The sequence below is a fragment of the Eublepharis macularius genome, chromosome 3 (genome assembly GCF_028583425.1).
Source record: "Eublepharis macularius isolate TG4126 chromosome 3, MPM_Emac_v1.0, whole genome shotgun sequence".
Classification (NCBI taxonomy): domain Eukaryota; kingdom Metazoa; phylum Chordata; class Lepidosauria; order Squamata; family Eublepharidae; genus Eublepharis; species Eublepharis macularius.
In genome coordinates, this window is record NC_072792.1 from 128,660,283 (window position 1) to 128,677,929 (window position 17,647).

At 43.5% G+C, this 17,647-nt stretch overlaps 1 protein-coding gene across 1 annotated transcript in view; it reads left to right on the forward strand.

Annotated features, from left to right (window-relative positions):
- POU2F1 (POU class 2 homeobox 1) overlaps positions 1–17,647 on the forward strand; it is a 71,897-nt gene that overhangs the window by 24,392 nt on the left and 29,858 nt on the right. Inside the window, exons 4-7 of the mRNA XM_054974703.1 lie at positions 2,430–2,483; positions 4,044–4,163; positions 8,062–8,241; positions 15,991–16,117. Coding sequence (XP_054830678.1) covers positions 2,430–2,483; positions 4,044–4,163; positions 8,062–8,241; positions 15,991–16,117 — 481 coding nt within the window. The remainder of the gene's footprint in view (positions 1–2,429; positions 2,484–4,043; positions 4,164–8,061; positions 8,242–15,990; positions 16,118–17,647) is intronic.

Here is a 17,647-nt window from a genome sequence, read left to right on the forward strand (position 1 = left end):
AGAGCTCAGGGAGATGTTAACAATGGCCTCCAGATGGTCCCGTAGCCCCTCCGAGCTGGCCTTCACCAGCCAGGATGTGCAGGGGTCCAGAGGACAGGTGGTTGGCCTCATCCCCTGCAGGATCCTGTCAACATCGTCCTGAGAGAGCAGGCTGAAATGGTCTAATACGGACCCAGAAGACGGCCAAGGGGTCTCCAGTTCCCTTACTGTATCAACAGTGGGTGGCAGGCCACAGCGAAGGGACAAGATTTTACCCGCAAAATAGCTCGCAAAAGCCTCGCAGCCAATAGTTGAATTAAGAATTTGGTGGTCTCCCTGAGAGAGGGAGACCAAGGACCGAACTGTTTGAAATAATTGAGCCGGGCGTGAGCTAGCGGATGCAATGGAAGCAGCAAAGAAATCCCTCTTTGCTGCTTTCACTGCCACCTCATAGGCTTTCATAAACGTCCTATAAGATGTTCTTGCCTCTTCGTCGCGCCCCCGCCTCCACACTCGCTCTAGTCGTCTCAGAGACCGCTTCATCTGGCGAAGCTCCTCGGTAAACCAAGGAGCTACCTGTTTGCGGGCTCGGAGAGGACGGCAGGGGGCAATAGCGTCGATGGCTTCGGAAAGACGGCCATGCCAATCATCCACCAGCTCATCTAACGTACTGCCAGGGGGCATCGGATCCCGCAGAGCCGCCTGGAAACCAATTGGATCCATAAGCCTCCGCGGGCGAGCGTAAATCCGCTCACCGCCCACCCGGGAAAGGAGCGGCATGCTCAGACGAGCCTTCAGAACAAAGTGATCTGACCATGGCACTGCATCATAGGCATCCAGGACCACCATCATCCCTGCCCCAAAAATCCAAAGCTGTTGACTTCAGACAGGGGGGGTTGCTGAGCAGTGAGACAAGGCACATATCTTAAATCTCTCTTGCCAAGAAGTAGTGAATATTTAAAATTTCTGATATGGTCACTTTGTAGAATCTGTTTAGCTTGAATGATCAATTCCCAATGGTTCCCAGCAGTTAGAGTCACCTTATCATTGCAGTGTTTTATGCCATTGTTCAAAAGATTTTGTCCTTGAGCAGTTAAGCACAGGCCTTGGTTAAAGGCTTTCACGCCTTTGTATGCTATACCTAAAAAACCTGTATTCATATGTTCATGAAACAAAGAGTAGAACATAGCCAAAATTTAGCAGCTTGTTAACCTAGCCAATTCTCTGACAGCTGTGCATGATTCTGCTTTGGACTCTTTTCTCTAATTAATACAGTTGATATCTCAGAATACTGCCGGGCAGGCAGATTAAACTGGATGCTGGCATTGGAGATAGGAGCTTTTCGGAGACAATTTGTCTACTTGGTGACAGATGGCATGTAGTAATCTTGCAGACTCAAATCCAGAAATGTTGAAAAATGCTTGAAGTGACAGGATGCTTCTTTGCAAGTGTTACTTTGCCTAGATTAGACTACCTTGGTAGATCATAGTGTTGAATTTTCAAAATTGGATTAACACACACGTAGTAGAGTACTTGCTGCTCTTTTCCATAAAGCACATCTCCTGTCACACTTGCTATGGCTGTCATGTTTCATTGGGTTTTGAGCACATATGTGGCTCATCTGTAACATATTATACAAACAAGAGGATATTTCTTTGACCATGAAAAAATTTGGAGTTCCATCTGCTGCTTGTATTTTAAATATTAATCCCAGGGGTATGATATAAAGATATGGTAACAGTCTGCTATTTCTAACTCTTCCCTCCCTTTAGTAAAATGTCAGTCTAGAATGTTCAACTAGTGAGGGGTTGCCATGAATCAGTTGGGACTTGATGCATATTATTGTTGTTGTTTTTAAAAGTCACTTTCACTTTTTCTGATTCTATGCTGACAGAGTGTAGTATATGAATGTTGGACTTTGAGTTTCTTCTCCAGGTATATAAATCAGAAACTATGCATTAGAAGTAATGTCTCTCTAAAAAAAAAACAGCACATGAAGCAGTCCCTGGTTGCTAGTTGCAAATAGATTTTAATAGCTGCATATCCAGTGTCTCCTGTATTTTACAGCCTTGCCCTTTGTTCTGATTTACAGAGGATGTAGATAGGTAGAGAAGATGCATGGAGCTCAGTATTCTGATGCTCTACAGTGTTTTCATTGTGTGATGTAAAGAACAGAGAATATATTTATGTATTTTAAAGATTCCTAAATATAGGATTCTCATATACAAAAACTGCTGGTGATAACAACCTTACCACACATGAACTTCCTTAATTTAATGAAAGTTAAGGTGGAATTCTTTCACATAGTATCTTAAATTGCTTTTTAAAACTCTCACAGCTCCTTTATTGTCTTCTTTGCTTAACAAATTGGAGAAACTTTATTTTATAACCAGTTGACTTCTACGAAGTCTTTTAAGTTTTTGTTTTTAATTTCAACATCATTTTTATAGGTTCAGCTCCCTGGATCTAGTTTACAGGCTGCTGCCCAGTCCTTAAATGTACAGGTAAGAGTTGCTACGTCTTGTGCATCTGCATCAAACCAGTGATTCGCAATACTTAGAGAGGTCATTCAGGAGCAAGGATCATTTAATGTATCAATTGTTGTTTTATTACAGATGAGTCGTTCTTGCATGCTGTGTTACAGAACCAGATCCTTGTGTCCTGTTTGGCTTTCAGCCTGACTTTCTGAAAGCTGAACAGATTTGGGGCTAATGAGAAAATTGTCAACCTTGTCCATAATTCATCATTTGGTTTTTCTAGAGTAGTAAATAATTTTATTTTAAATCTGCTTGCTGTCCCCTGAGAACAGCTGACTATTTACCCTCTGTATGATACAGGGTGTCCTATAGCATTACAGTCCAGTGGTTGCTCCTTTTCATGAAAGCATCTGAGCAACACATCAAAAAAGAAAAACACACAATATTATCATGAAGTGGCTTTACTCTGTATGAGTACTAAGGAGCTTGGATAGAGCATTCTTGGAAAACCCCTAGAACATGCACCTAGTTGCATATGATGATTTTGAAAGAAGGGGAGATAGTGACCTTCCTCTCTAAGAGAAAGAGGCAGAAAATTGCCTTGGTTGCCATGGTAAACTTTCAGTCCCTGAGAGAGATGTTGGCAAACAGGCTATATCTCCAGTGCAGAATGTTTACAGTCCTGTGCTGTAATTATCTCTCAATGACTGGCAGAATTAATCAGAGCCTCTATGTTAATTAGCTTGCTCTGCAGTCCCCAAAACAGGTGGTAGAAAATATGCAAATCTATGCAGAATTTTAATGTTTTGCATAAGCAGTTTTAATTACCATAAAATCCCTCTTCTTGTTTTTCCTTTCTCACTAGCATTTCATCCCCCATGGCTACAGTAATTTCTTCTTTTATAGAATGGTTTTAAATAAATGCCTGTATAAACACCATGTTTCTATAACTTAGGGGCAAGATGTGTGCTTTTTTTTTCCTGAATGTAGTTCAGTATATAAGGTTTTTCAAATGAGCACCCTATTTAGCTAGCAACTTTCTGGTGACATGAAGTATTTGGACTTCTGTTGAAACTAAACCTGCCCTGATGCAAAACTACCATGTTGGGCTGCTTTACCCTCACAGTGCAAATGTGTGCACGAATCTTTCATGGAGCAAAGAAATGGGAAAGCTGAGGGGTGTCCTGTAAATGCTAGAGCTTTGGATTAGAGCAGGAGATTTTCAAAGGTTTTGTTAAAACATATTCAGGGGCATCATCGCTACTATAACAAAGTACTAGCCTGAACCACCATTAGTCTGTGTGAATGGGAAGTCCTGAATGTATGGAGTGATTCTCCAACTGGGTGACTGTTGGAGAGTTGTTAATTTAAAGTGATGGGGTTTTTTGCTTCCATTATAATTGATATAACCATATAAAATCCTGTTCTATTTCTCTACATTAATGCTATGGGAAGTAATTATTACAGTAAACAGTTATTTCACAAACTGATTAACATACATCAGTGATAAAAGCTTGTAATGAAGAACTGTGAAGATGGTTGTGTCCATCCATGCTTTGCTCTACAAAGCGTATATTTTTTTCCTAGTCTAAATCTAATGAAGAATCTGGGGACAGTCAACAGCCAAGCCAGCCTTCCCAGCAGCCTTCAGTTCAGGCAGCCATACCCCAGACACAGCTCATGCTGGCCGGAGGACAGATCACTGGGGTAAGATGAGCCCAAGTGCACTGTAACAAACCAGCCCTCTTGTGCTGGTGCACCAGCTTATTGCTCAGTTAAAAAGCAGTACTAAGTCATTGCATCATAATTCTAGGCATTTTGGAATAAAGAAAATATCTTCGTTTTACCTGTCATTGTCTGACCTAGTCATGGAACTTGAAACCATCTTGGTTGTTCTGATAGATAATCTGTGTTGGAGGAGGAGATACCTCCCTACTGTGTTTTCTGGACCCCTTTGTAGCATTTTGACCTTCCAGATCATGGTATCCTATTGCGTGGAACTGGGGGAGTGTGATGACCATATTGTAAGAGTAATGTGGAGATTATTCCTTACTTCCCGGAAAATTGTTTTGTGGTGCTTTGCAATATCCTTCTGTCCCACTGCTGGCTTGTAGCAATATGGAATCAGTCTGAAATTTGATATCATCCCTATACTGATACTCAGCTCTCTTTTCCATTTAGATCAAGTGTTGGCATAGCAGCTTCAGTACTAAACCAAGCAGAAACGATATTCTAATAATTCTATTAGGACTGGCTAAAAATCACAAAATGAGCTAGCTTTAATGGTTCACAGAACTCCTCTTTCAAGCTGCTTATCTCTTTTTTAACAAAAGCGGGGGAGAGAAGAGGTTATGATGTTAATATATGGCATTGTAGAAGCCTATTGTATTCCATTACAGTCTTAACACAGAGATTCAAAAAACTGTTTACAGGTTAAATTAGTTTGTGCCTGGTGGCTCAGAGGTTATGTCAAAGCATATTAGGATTATGAAATGTTGGCCACACCTACTTTGAAAATGTAGAAGGCAGAAATTTAAATTTGAAATTAAATTCAAATTCAAATATAGCACTGATCAGAATACACTGGACTCTGGTGCAGCAGATAGCAAGTTTAAAGAAAAAAATAATCCTTTAAAAACTATGAAGATAAAGAAGAAAGAGAAAACAATACTTCTTATACCCACAAAAACAAATACTTGCTTATGACAGTAATGTACACATTATGTAAAATGTTCAATAAATATTCAGCAAATGTAACAATTCTTTACCACTTCTTCGGGAATATCTTGTACCCAATACTTAGTAAGAAGTGTTGAACCGAAAGAACTCTGTCTGTGTTTGTTTGTTTTAAGTGTCAGTTGTCCTTATATGAGTGAAGTAGATGATGAATTTTAGATGATACACTAGGGCAAAAGAAGTCAAAGTGCATGTATGTTTTGTCTCCAAGTCTCGTCATTAGACCTTCTGTAAGATACACCCAGTTAATAGCATTGTGGATGGCAGTGAGTACTTTTTGAATCACCACTGTAACATATTGACAATTGGACTTCTACAACTTTTTCTCTTCTGACCCATCCTTCTCTTCCACCCCCTTTTAAAAAGAATATTGAGCCCAAAAAAAGGTTCTGTGATATCTGGCTTACTGCTTTGTGATCTTTAGTTGGTCCATAAAGGTATTATATTACATAGTGCTGAACTCATGATTGGTTGGTTGAATGAACAGATTGAATTCATACACATCAGCAGTAATCCTGGTTTGTGAACCCTACTTTCCAAGGGCTAATCACCATCTACTGATATACAGCATGGATTCTGCAGTCAATCTAGCAGTGGTGGGCTGGACCAATGTAGAAATGGCCAGATGCACGTTCGGTCAGTCTGTCTCAATCATTGTCTGCCGCCTTACCTGGAGGTGTGGGACTTAGCGGCTGTCATCCAGGAATTTGTAAATTCAGGCTTGACCTCAGCAATATGTATTGTGTGGAGTTACTCTTGGAAAGCATTTGGAAACTTCAACTAGTGCAGCATGTAGTGGCCTATATTCTTTGGAAACAGTTTGCTAGGATCATATGACACTAATCTGCACTGTTTACTAGTTGCCCTCTGGGCTCAATTTGAGGTGCTGCTTTTTAATCTTTTAAGCCACATACTGTCTGAATGTAGGAATTAAACCATATACTGCCTGAATTGCCTCTTGGAGGAACATATCTTCTTTATATCTCCTGTGGGAAGGCCTAGTTCATGTTACAAGAAGTAATGTTTATTATGGTAAGAGGTGGGACCTTCTGTGTTGTGAGCTTGGCTTCATGGCATTTCCCATCTAGAAAGACCCTGTTAATTCCAACATTACTTTTTTTAAAAAATTCAGTAAAAAGCTTAGTGTTTCTGAAGACCATTCATGTGCCTTCTGTCAGTTGTTTGATCTGTTTTTTAATTGTCTAATATAATTGTTGTTCCATTTTTAAATTCTGGTTCTCTTTGTCAAGGTAGTATTTATTTGTGTGTGTACATTGCCACAGGTAGAAATTTACCTCAAGAAGGCTGAGGAATAAAATACATGTATATGTAGATTTTAAATACCCAGCCAGGTGGTAGCTCTCTACTTTTCTGAGAAGGAGCATTTCTACAAGGATGGCCTTTTCAAGATTTTAATAGAACACTTTAGTTTCAAGTTACCAGTAAACTAGCAAATTTTCTGTTACTTGACAGCATTTGTTTTTAAAGATTTCTTTTGTTCCATATTCACTTTTTTCCTAAGGCTCATGAGAGTGCTGACATGTTCTTGATGATGTCACAGAAACAGTATTATGACTTCCATGATTACAGTGAAGGAGGGTATGGGTACGTCCTCATGTCAGATGTTAGAAATATTTACAAAGTTTCAGTCATATTAATGAATATCAGATGAACTGTTTTAAGTATTTTTACAGATGTCATTGTTGATCTCCATTTTGGATGCCATGAGCTTTTAGATTCCCTTTGAAAGCACTTGTAGGGGATTGAAAACTTTTTGCAAACTATCAGCATTGTTTCCATTGCAAAAACAAGTTAAAGCACCTTGGAGAGTGAAAAATGATAATCTCTTCTACCATTTTGAAGACTTGAATGGAAAATTGGAGGCATCCCTCCCACCCTCGTTTGTTCTGTAGAAGTTGGCTGCCATCTGTAAACTCACTGCGTTTAATTTGGTCTTATTTTTGGCAGATTGTTCACAGAAAGATGTTATAGATTAATGATTTCTGTACTTAGTGGGCTGTAATTTTAGTCTGATTTTTACTCTTATTTTATTTGTAAAATGTATGTTTGCATTGATACAGCAAACAATCTATTCCAAACATGTTATCATTTTGTCTAGTCACTCTTGGCTTCACTGAGACTAGATACAGGTCTTTTTGAAGATAGGGATTCATTCGATGCAAAAAATTGGCAAGAATATTCATGTATAAGAGAGTCTGACACCACCTGTTTCATAGAGATAATGCATATTTGAAAATTGGCAGAGATGTCAACCTACCAACTCAATCCTATCAAAACAAAAAATGCAGACGGGTGGGGGTGAATTAGAGAGAAACAAATGGGGCACATGTTCTTCAGCTATATCTTAAGGCATAATGGAGATGATGGAACATGGCAGGGATTCATGCTAATGTGAAGCAGCTGGAGTATTATCAGTTTGTTTGGTAACCACAGCCAGCATTGCTATTTCTCATTCATCTGGCTAATCACTTGTGCTTCTGGTGGGTGTAAATTTCCTTTCAAAGCTGTCAGTGGATGGCTTGTTCTTTTTGCTTGCTATTTCCTGTCACTGCTGATTCTTTCTGTTGTTTGCTAGCTAATTACTTTTTTCACATTAATCTTGAAGCAGAGCCATAGAGAAACTTTTTATTCCCACTGGTACCAGTGGTCACAATAGGCTCAGTACAATGCATGTAGTGGAACTGTTTTACTGGTTATAAATTATCTGTATAGTTTGATTTGTACTTTACCTGGAGCAAACAGCTGCCTTTATATAGGGTAACTTGTCCGATGGAAGCAACTCTAGATAAAGCATTTACAATTTGCAGAAGGGATTAATCTTCACTTCTCTCTTCAAACTTTTTTCTAGCTCACACTGACACCAGCCCAGCAGCAATTATTGCTACAACAGGCACAGGCACAGCTGCTGGCCGCTGCAGTGCAGCATTCAGCCAGTCAGCAGCACAATGCTGCAGGCGCCACCATCTCAGCTTCTGCTGCAACGCCCATGACACAGATCCCTCTCTCTCAGCCCATACAAATTGCACAGGTAAAGTTTGAATAGTTTCAGCTGGACTAAACATATCTTTTGTCTGTATCCCTGGAGAAATTGAATGAAGGCCCACAAATGCCCTGGCTCTTAACTAGAGATAGGCATGAACTGAAATACGAACCAAAGTTTGTGACGAACTAGGCCGGTTCGTCAGACCCCATTTCTGACGAACCACCACGAACTTTAGGCTGGTTCGTTTGGTTCGTCACTGCAGGATAGCTTGGCTCTGATCAATCAGTTTCCTAGGCAACAAGGGATGGACTTCCTGCAGACCTGCTGGCCCAGAAGTGGCCTTCTGCTGACGCGGAAGTGACGATTTGCTGACCTGCATGTGATGTTTTGACGAACCAAACAAACCAGTTTGCGAACCGGGGCAGGTTCACGAAAGTTCATGGTTCTTGAAATGTGATGAACCACAAACCACATGGTTCGGTTTTTTTCTGGTTCATGTCCATCTCTACTTTTGACTATCCTTGGCTACATAGTCAGCATGGTGCCCTGTCTTCCGATGACTGCACATCTGTGTTGCAGAAAGCTATAACTTTATATAAAATATAGGCAAGATAGATCTAAGTTGCTTTCTACAGATAATTCAAGGGTCTGTGTAATAGACAAGGTTGAAATTCAACAATGTGACCTAAATTCAAATCCCCATTTAGCTATGAAGTTTGCTAAGTGAACTCTGGCCAACCACATATTCATCAGACTAACCTTCCTCATAGGATGCTACAAAGATTTTATAAAGAGGCAAAACCTCTACACATGCTACTCTCGCATCCTTGGAGGCAATATATGAGAAAAACTATAATCTATACATTCCTTTGAGGGAACTTTTCAACTGCAGGTTTGAGAATAATAATAATAACAACAACAATAACAACAACAACAAAAGACAACAAAAACAACATTCAATTTATATACCGCTCTTCAGGACAACTTAATGCGCACTCAGAGCGGTTTACATAGTATGTCATTATTATCCCCACAACAAAACACCCTGTGGGTAATAATACAGGTTTTATTAGTTTTTTGTTATTTAATCAGAGCCAGGCTTGTTTATTTGAATTGCTATTGTAAACACATTATCTAAGTATTTGTTTGTTTTAGTATGACTGTTCCTAAATAATTGATTAAGTGGCCCAGCCTCAGCATTAGAGGCAGTGCTGTATTTCTTTTAATTAACTGATTTTACAAGCATGACTTAACCTCAGCTGCAGTCAATAAGGAATCCTCTGCAGGGATATGAATAAAATGGTGAAGCTGTTGAAAATCTTCTTGCAGATTTTCTAGTAATATATAATATTGCTGGATATGTTTTATAGAGAGAATCTGTATTTTATATAGTAATGTTTGTAACCTTTTGTTTGCCTATTCTTACAATGCGCTGTAAGTAAATGAGGTTAGTTTTGTTGCCCATTGTACTCAAAAGAAATTCTCTCTTGTCTGGGTGGTCTTTTGGCCCCTTTCAGCTGACTCCACCTAGCAATAACAAAACACTTCTTTACATGCTGCAAGAAAATGTTGTTTGCATGTACCATTCAAATTCAATTTGAAGCTATTCAGGAATAATCTACATAGCGTGCATTGCATTGGCTGAAAAGCTTCACTTAGAGGCCTACAGATCAGTCCTTTGCATGTTTACTTGGAAGTAAGTTTCAGTTAGCTCAGAGGGAATTCTACTTTTTAGTAAATATGCATAGCTCTACAGCATTAGTCAAACTCCGGTTTTATTGTGCTTGTGCTGGGAGGAGTAGCTAAAATTAGTTAGTATTGTTGCATCTAGGGGCTCTCTTGTATACAGATGATATCCTGCCAGCCCACCCAGGAGGTTCCTAGAGATAGTTCTGTGTAATTTAAATCAATAAACAAGACTTTTGGTAAACTGACTGGGAGGACAATAGATTTTCCCTCTGCCAAATGGCATAGTTTGCCATATTGATTGTTTTTTAACCACATGACATATAGGACATTTCATGAATATTGCCCCCATATTTGGTCTCTGCCAGCTGCCGTAGTGGAGGCAGCTCAGTGCTGTCCACTGCAGACTGCCTGAGAGGGGCCACACTAACACCGTGACTTGTCTGTTCAGCTCAAGCAATCGTAGCTGTTCTCTTTTCCTCCTTCCACCCCTACTTGCAACACCAGTGCTCATTTCGAGGGGGAATGCACTGGAACAACTTTAGGGCCGTTTAGGCCTTGATTGGGGCCAAAATGGCCTGAATCTGGGCCCAAACAGCCTGGATCGGGTCGATGCTGGGCGGGGGAGACTCACACGCCAGGCACTGACCCGGTCCTGGCCATTTCAGCCCCGATCCGGGCCAAAATGGGCCCAAAATGGCCATTGGGCCCATTGTTGGGCCGAAGGGGCCCATATCGGGGCCAAAACAGCCTGTATAGAGGCGGTGCTGGACGGGGGACCCCTCCCGCACCTGGCACCAACCCGGTCCTGGCCGTTTTGACCCCGATCCAGGATGAAATGGGCCAAAAATGGATTGGGGCCAAAACCACCAGGACTGGGTCGGTGCTGGGTGGAGGAAGCCTCTCCCTTCCATCACCGACCCAGTCCCAGCCATTTCAGCCCTGATCCAGGCTGAAACGGGCCGAAAATGGCCATTTTCTGCCATTTGGGCTCCATTCCCACTGGGATCAGGGCTGGAATGGCCGGGATCAGGTCGGTGTCGGGTGGGGGAACCCTCCCCTGTCTGGCACTGACCTGATCATGGCTTTTTTGGCCCTGATCCGGGCCCAAACGGGGCCCAAACGGCCTTTTTGGGCCATTTGGGGCCCGTTTTGGCCAGGATCAGGACCAAAACCACCAAGATTGGGTCGGTGCCTGGCAGGGGATCCCTTCCTTGCCCAGCACTGACCCGATATGGGCCATTTTGGGCCCGATCCAAGCCCAAAAGTGCCCAAAATGGCCATTTTGGGCCTGTTTTGGCCTGGATTGGGGCCAAACGGGCCCTGATCGGTCCACTGCCAGGTGGGGAAACACTTCCCTGTCTGGCAGCAGCCAAATCCCAGCCATTTCAGCCCAATCAAGGAGTGTGGCATAAGCTAATGAGTTATGCTAATAAGTTCCTGCAGCTCTTTTTCTACCAAATGACCCCTGTGCAACACCAACAGAAAACTGCTACAGAGAATGAAGGAGACTTAGACCGAGTTCCATATTAGTCATCAGTATTTGCCTAGAGTTGAGAATTTATTTGCTGAGGAACACTGTGGTATAGCTGAAACTTCCAAGACTTAAAATCATAGAATCATAGAGTTGGAAGGGGCCATACAGACCATCTAGTCCAACCCCCTGCCCAGTACAGGATCAGCCTAAAGCATCTCTGACAAGTATTCATCCAGCCTCTTCTTGAAAACTGCCAGTGAAGGGGAGCTCACCACCTCCCGAGGCAGCTGATTCCACTTTTGAACTACTCTGACCGTGAAAAAGTTTTTCCTAATATCCAGCCGGTACCTTTGTGCATGTAGTTTTAGCCCATTGCTTCGCGTCCTACCCTCTGCTGCCAACTGGAACAGCTCTTTGCCCTCCTCCAAATGACAGCCTTTCAAATATTTAAAGAGAGCAATCATGTCCTCCCTCAACCTCCTCCAAACTAAACATTCCCAAGGCCCTCAGCCTTTCCTCGTAGGGCTCAGTCTCCAGACCCCTGATCATTCTTGTTGCTCTCCTCTGCACCCTCTCGATTTTGTCCACATCCTTTTTGAAGTGAGGCCTCCAGAACTGCACACAATACTCCAGGTGTGGCCTGACCAAGGCAGTATAGAGAGGGGCTATGACCTCCTGCGATTTCGATGCTATGGCCCCTTTGATACAACTCAGGATTGAATTAGCCTTTTTTGCCACCGCATCACACTGACTGCTCATATTCAGTTTACAGGCCACTCTTACCCCAAGATCCCTTTCACATATACTACTGCCCAGAAGTATATCCCCCATCCAGTATTTGTGCTTCCCATTTTTGTGGCCCAGATGTAATACTGTGCACTTGTCTTTATTGAATTGCATCCTATTCACAGCTGCCCACTTCTCCAGAGTATTCAGGTCTTGTTGAATTTTAATTCTATTTTCTTGGGTGTTTGCTACCGCTCCCAATTTGGTATCATCAGCAAATTTAATGAGCAGCCCTTCCACTCCTTCATCCAGATCATTGATAAAAATATTGAAAAGTAGCGGGCCCAAAACCGAGCCCTGCGGCACCCCACTGGACACCTCCCTCCAATCTGATGAAACGCCATTGACCACCACTCTTTGAGTGCCGTCCTCCAACCAGTTCCCTATCCACCGAACTGCCCTATAGTCTACTCCACAGTCTTCCAGTTTGCCCATCAGAATGTCATGGGGGACCTTATCAAAAGCTTTACTGAAATCCAGATAAATCACGTCAACAGAGTTCCCCCGATCCAGTAAGCTGGTCACTCGATCAAAGAAGGAAACCAGGTTGGTCTGGCAAGATCTGTTAGGAATAAAACCATGCTGACTTCCCCGGATCACTGAGTGGTCCTTCAGATGCTTACCGATTGATCCCTTTAAAATCTGTTCTAATATCTTCCCAGCAACAGAAGTCAGACTGACCGGCCTGTAGTTTCCCGGGTCATTCTTCCTCCCTTTCTTAAAGACTGGGATAACATTTGCTCTTCTCCAATCTTGTGGCACATCCCCAGTCCTCCAGGAAGCCTTGGACAGGGGTTCTGCAAGTTCTCTGGAAAGTTCTTTCAGCACTCTTGGGTGCACCCCATCCGGCCCAGGGGATTTGTATTCATCCAGTGCAGCCAGATGCCTCTCCACTACCTCTCTGTCAATGTCAATTAGCCACTCAGGTGTCCTGCCACATTTTCTACTATCTCTAGATGTGCCTGAGTTCTTCAGGGAGAAAACAGAGGCAAAAAAGTCATTAAGCCTGTCTGCTTTTTCTCTGTCCTGCATCAGAGTTTCTCCATCTACTCCCAACAGCGGTCCAATTGCCTCTTTTACCTTGCGTTTGCTTCTCACATATCTGTAGAAGTTTTTCTTATTGTAGCGAGCCCTCCTGGCCAGACCCAGCTCGTACTGAGCTTTGGCCTCTCTGATGGCTGATCTGCAGTACCTAGTAACCCACATACACTCCTCTTTAGAGGTCTGTCCTTCTCTCCATTTCCTGAACATTTCCTTTTTCTCCCTTAGCTTATTCTGGAGCTCTCTGTGCATCCACATCAGTTTCTTGGAGCCCTTACCATGTTTCCGAGTTGCTGGGATAGTGAGGGCTTGAACTTGCAAAAGCTCGTGTTTGAGAATGGCCCACCCTTCACTCGTTCCTTTCCCTTCCAGCACACTCCCCCACGGAATGACTCTCGTCAAGCCGCTGTGTTCATTGAAGTTGGCCCTACGAAAATCTAACCTACGAGTCTGGCTACGAACTTCCTTGGCTCCCCACAGCAACTGGAATTTATGAAGGACATGGTCACTTCCCCCTAAGGTCCCCACCACCTTAATCTCATCTACCAATTCTTCCCTGTTGGTTAATATCAAGTCTAGTATGGCCGAACCCCTTGTAGCTTCCTCCACCTTTTGAAAAAGGAAGTTACCGGCCAGGCACGTCAGGAAATTGCGTGATTCATGATGCTTTGCTGAGCCTGTCTCCCAGCACACATCGGGGAAGTTGAAGTCACCCATAATTACAAGGTTCTGATGTCTGGATACTCTGCCAATCTGTTCAAAGAGGGCAGCATCCATTTCTTCTCGCTGGTCAGGTGGTCTGTAGCAGACTCCAACAATAATACCCTTTGTCCTTCCTCCCCTTATTTCTACCCATATACTTTCCACCGGGCTGTCCGCCCCATTCTCCATAACTTCTTGACAATCAAGCCCTCTCCTCACATACAACGCCACTCCACCTCCTCTTCTACCCTTCCGGTTTTTCCTGAACAACTCATACCCATCCACTAGCACATTCCAGTCACGGGAATCATCCCACCAAGTCTCGGTAATTCCTAATATATCATAGCCCTCTGTTTGCAATAGAAGCTCATGCTCTTCTTTCTTATTGCCCATACTTTGGGCATTGGTATATAGACACTTGTAGCCTTGTACCTTTGTTTGACCTTTCCTACCCAGGTGGGTCCCCACTGTGTTCACTTCATCATTGAAGTCGCCATGTCGATCGTCCCCTGCCCCTTGCGGCATCAGTTTAAAGCTCTCCTGATGAAGTTCTCCAGGTTCGTTCCAAACGTTTTCTTCCCTGCCCTTGAGAGGTGAAGCCCATCATGTGCTAGAAGGCCTTCTCTAAGAAAACCCATCCCATGGTCCTAGAACCCAAAGCGCTCCTGCTGGCACCACCATCTCAGCCAGCGATTCACCTCCAGTATGGTCTGCTCCCTGCGTGCTCCTCTTCCTGTGACTGGAAGGATAGAAGAGAATACCACCTGAGCCCCCAATGTCTTCAACTGCCTTCCAAGGGCTTCATAATCCTCTTTAATTCTTGCAACAGTATTCGAAGCCATGTCGTTCATTCCCTCATGAATCAGCACAAACGCGTACTTATCAGCAGCCTTGATGAGTTTTGGCAGCCGGTCGGTAATATCCTGAATTCTGGCTCCCGGCAAGCAACACATCTCTCGGAATAGGGGATCTGGCCCAGAGACATGGCGTTCCATACCCCTGAGCAAGGAGTCCCCGACGACTACCACCTTCCGTTTTTTTCCACTTCCATGTGGCCCCATGTCTTCTGCACTCCCTCTTCCAGATCTTTGCGGTTCTCCTTCCACTGTCACCATCTCTAGCACTTCAAAGCGATTCTTGAGCTCAAGTGGACCAGAGCATCTTCTTCGTTGACGCCTTCGGGTTTGTACTGTAGATCTGAGAGGAGGCTCAGAAGGGAGATCGACTCTTTCTCCTCCTCCTTGACTTTTCCCTTCTTGGCTGTGCGGAGCTTCCAGGCTGTTGTCAATAAAATCTTCTCCCTCCTTGATCTCTTGAAGGGTGGTGATCCTCTCCTCCAGGCTCTGAACCTTTTCTTCCAAAACTCTGACCAGCTTACACTTCTGGCAAGTGAACTGTCTTCTCTTCTGGGAGGAAAACAAACATGGCACACTCCATGCAGGTGACTGCGAAGGGGGCTTCAGTAGACATGATTGCCTTCCAAATATACCTAGAGTACTAGCAGAACCAGTATACTAGCAGAGTTTCAGGTCCCCCAGGCAGATCCCCAGGGTAAGAGCCACAGGGCAAGAGCCCTTCGGCTCGTGCCAAAGGCTCACGCCTCTGGCGAGGAGGAGCCTTTTGTTTCAAAAGGTGCCTTCCTGCCTAGCCCAGCAGGGCCCCAGGACACTAGGGGGCGGGGCTTGTAACCAAGAGCAACAGCAACCAGCAGCAAACAACAGCAATTCACTCAGCCCCCAACAGCCTCACGCAGAACTTAACCAGAACCACCCTCTAGCAAGCTACACAGAACCCACTCACCCTCAGCTTCTCGCACAGTAGCTAGGAAAGGCAAAAGGCAGAAAGACGACAAACCCTTACCTTCTAGCTTCAGCTCTCCACCATGTGCTCTTGCCTCAGCTCAGATGCTTCTGCTAGCAATAGAATTGCTAGTGAGACCTATAATCTTCTATCAGTATTATGCTAATGATTAGGGTTGGCAACATTTTAGCAGGCCATTTAGTGAGTCTTCAATTCTGTTTCTTTCTGAAAGGGTTTTTTTTTAATGGTGGGAATGAACATCTAGCTTTGGGCTGCTCTTAACACCCTTTTGTTTCTTGAAGGATTTGCAGCACCTGCAGCAGCTTCAGCAACAGAATCTCAACTTGCAACAGTTTGTGTTGGTGCATCCAACAACCAACTTGCAACCAGCACAGTTCATCATCTCACAAACACCGCAGGGGCAGCAGGGTAAGCAGGAGTTTTCTAAAAGGGCTTAACAGAGATACTTCATCTGTTTTGCTGTGGGCGAACCACCAAGTACATAGGTGTATGTAACCAAGTAAGTTTGATATCTTTGCTCTGACTGAATAAATACAGCTAAAATCCATGAGCCAAGGCCCTTCTCCATTTTTTAAAAAAAATGTCTCCTGTTTGGGGAAGGAAGCTAGTGCTCATTTTTTAAGTATGAAGTTGGAGTATTAACAAAGGAACCTCCAAACCAGTCTTATGGCAACTGCATTTTTTTTTCTGGCCAACAAAGATTTTAAATTTCTTTGCAGGAACCGGCAGTATTGCTTGCTTTGGGATTGTCTATCTAAATTGTAAATTCTAAATATCCCTTGCCTAGACTTCTGCTTCTGGACATGCTGTGAGTAGGCATCTGCGATCTGGCATTCATATACTGGTTAATAAGCTGGATTTATGCTAATCCAGCAAATCCAACTACGCCAGTTCAAAATTGAGGATCCTGGATCAGATCTGGGAAGCTGGATACTAAGTTTATTTAGTTTAATCTGGCAAATGCTGCAATCTGGGTTTCTATTTCTTTCCAGGCATGGGAGGGGAGGCAAGACCCCCACAGCTCCCCATGCTGCTGACTGACTCCTCTCCCAGCCTCTCTGCCTACTGCCTCCTGTTCCCTCCCCTCAGCTTCGTACTGCTGTCCTGCCCATAAAGCTTGCCTCAGTGGCACTTCAAGCCACTTTTCACCACTACCCCCCTTCTCTCTGCCGTTATGACTCTGCCGTTATGACTCAGCTGGGATTCCTTCCCATCAAGCCTCTACCCCCACCCAAGCTCCAAAAGAGCCCTTCAAGCTTCCGCTGGCTTTCTTTTAAACTCTGCAGCTTGTCCAGTGAGCCTCACCCTCCCTTACTTCAGTTTGGAATTCTCTGATTTGACATTGGGATTTTTTCAGTTTGACATTTGTTTCCTTGCTGTAGTTTGGTTCTGTTGGGCTTTGTTGGTTCAGCTTACATTGGGACTTGCATTGGGACTGGCTTTTGGCCAGGGGTTGCCTTTGCTTAAAGTTTCTCTTTGCCTGGAAAGCCTTGGGAATGTTTCACCCATAGGAAAAAATAGAGTGGCCTGGGGCACCATATTCAGAGGCCCATAGAATTGGATCCCAGGGTCCAATCCTCATGAAATGGAAGAGGTCTTTATTGGACAGGAAGAAATAGGTTCTATACAAATTTGGTGGAGTTGGCTTGAAAAGTACCCCCCCCCACACACACACACACACACAGCCTCCATAGAGAATAATGGCTGGGTAAATTTGGGATTCTTTAATCCTTTTGAACTGGATTAGAGAATCTTACCTGTATTTCAGGGATACTGAATTGTTATGGTATCTCTGTTACCTAGATCTGGATTGAGCTGAATTTGGGGGAGAGGGGGCACAGCCTTAGCTATGAGCACACTAGAGACAGGTGGCTAAACTTGCTGCTGCAATTAAATTTCACATGGCTCTGAATGAGTCATCCTTGCTAAAAGGAACTG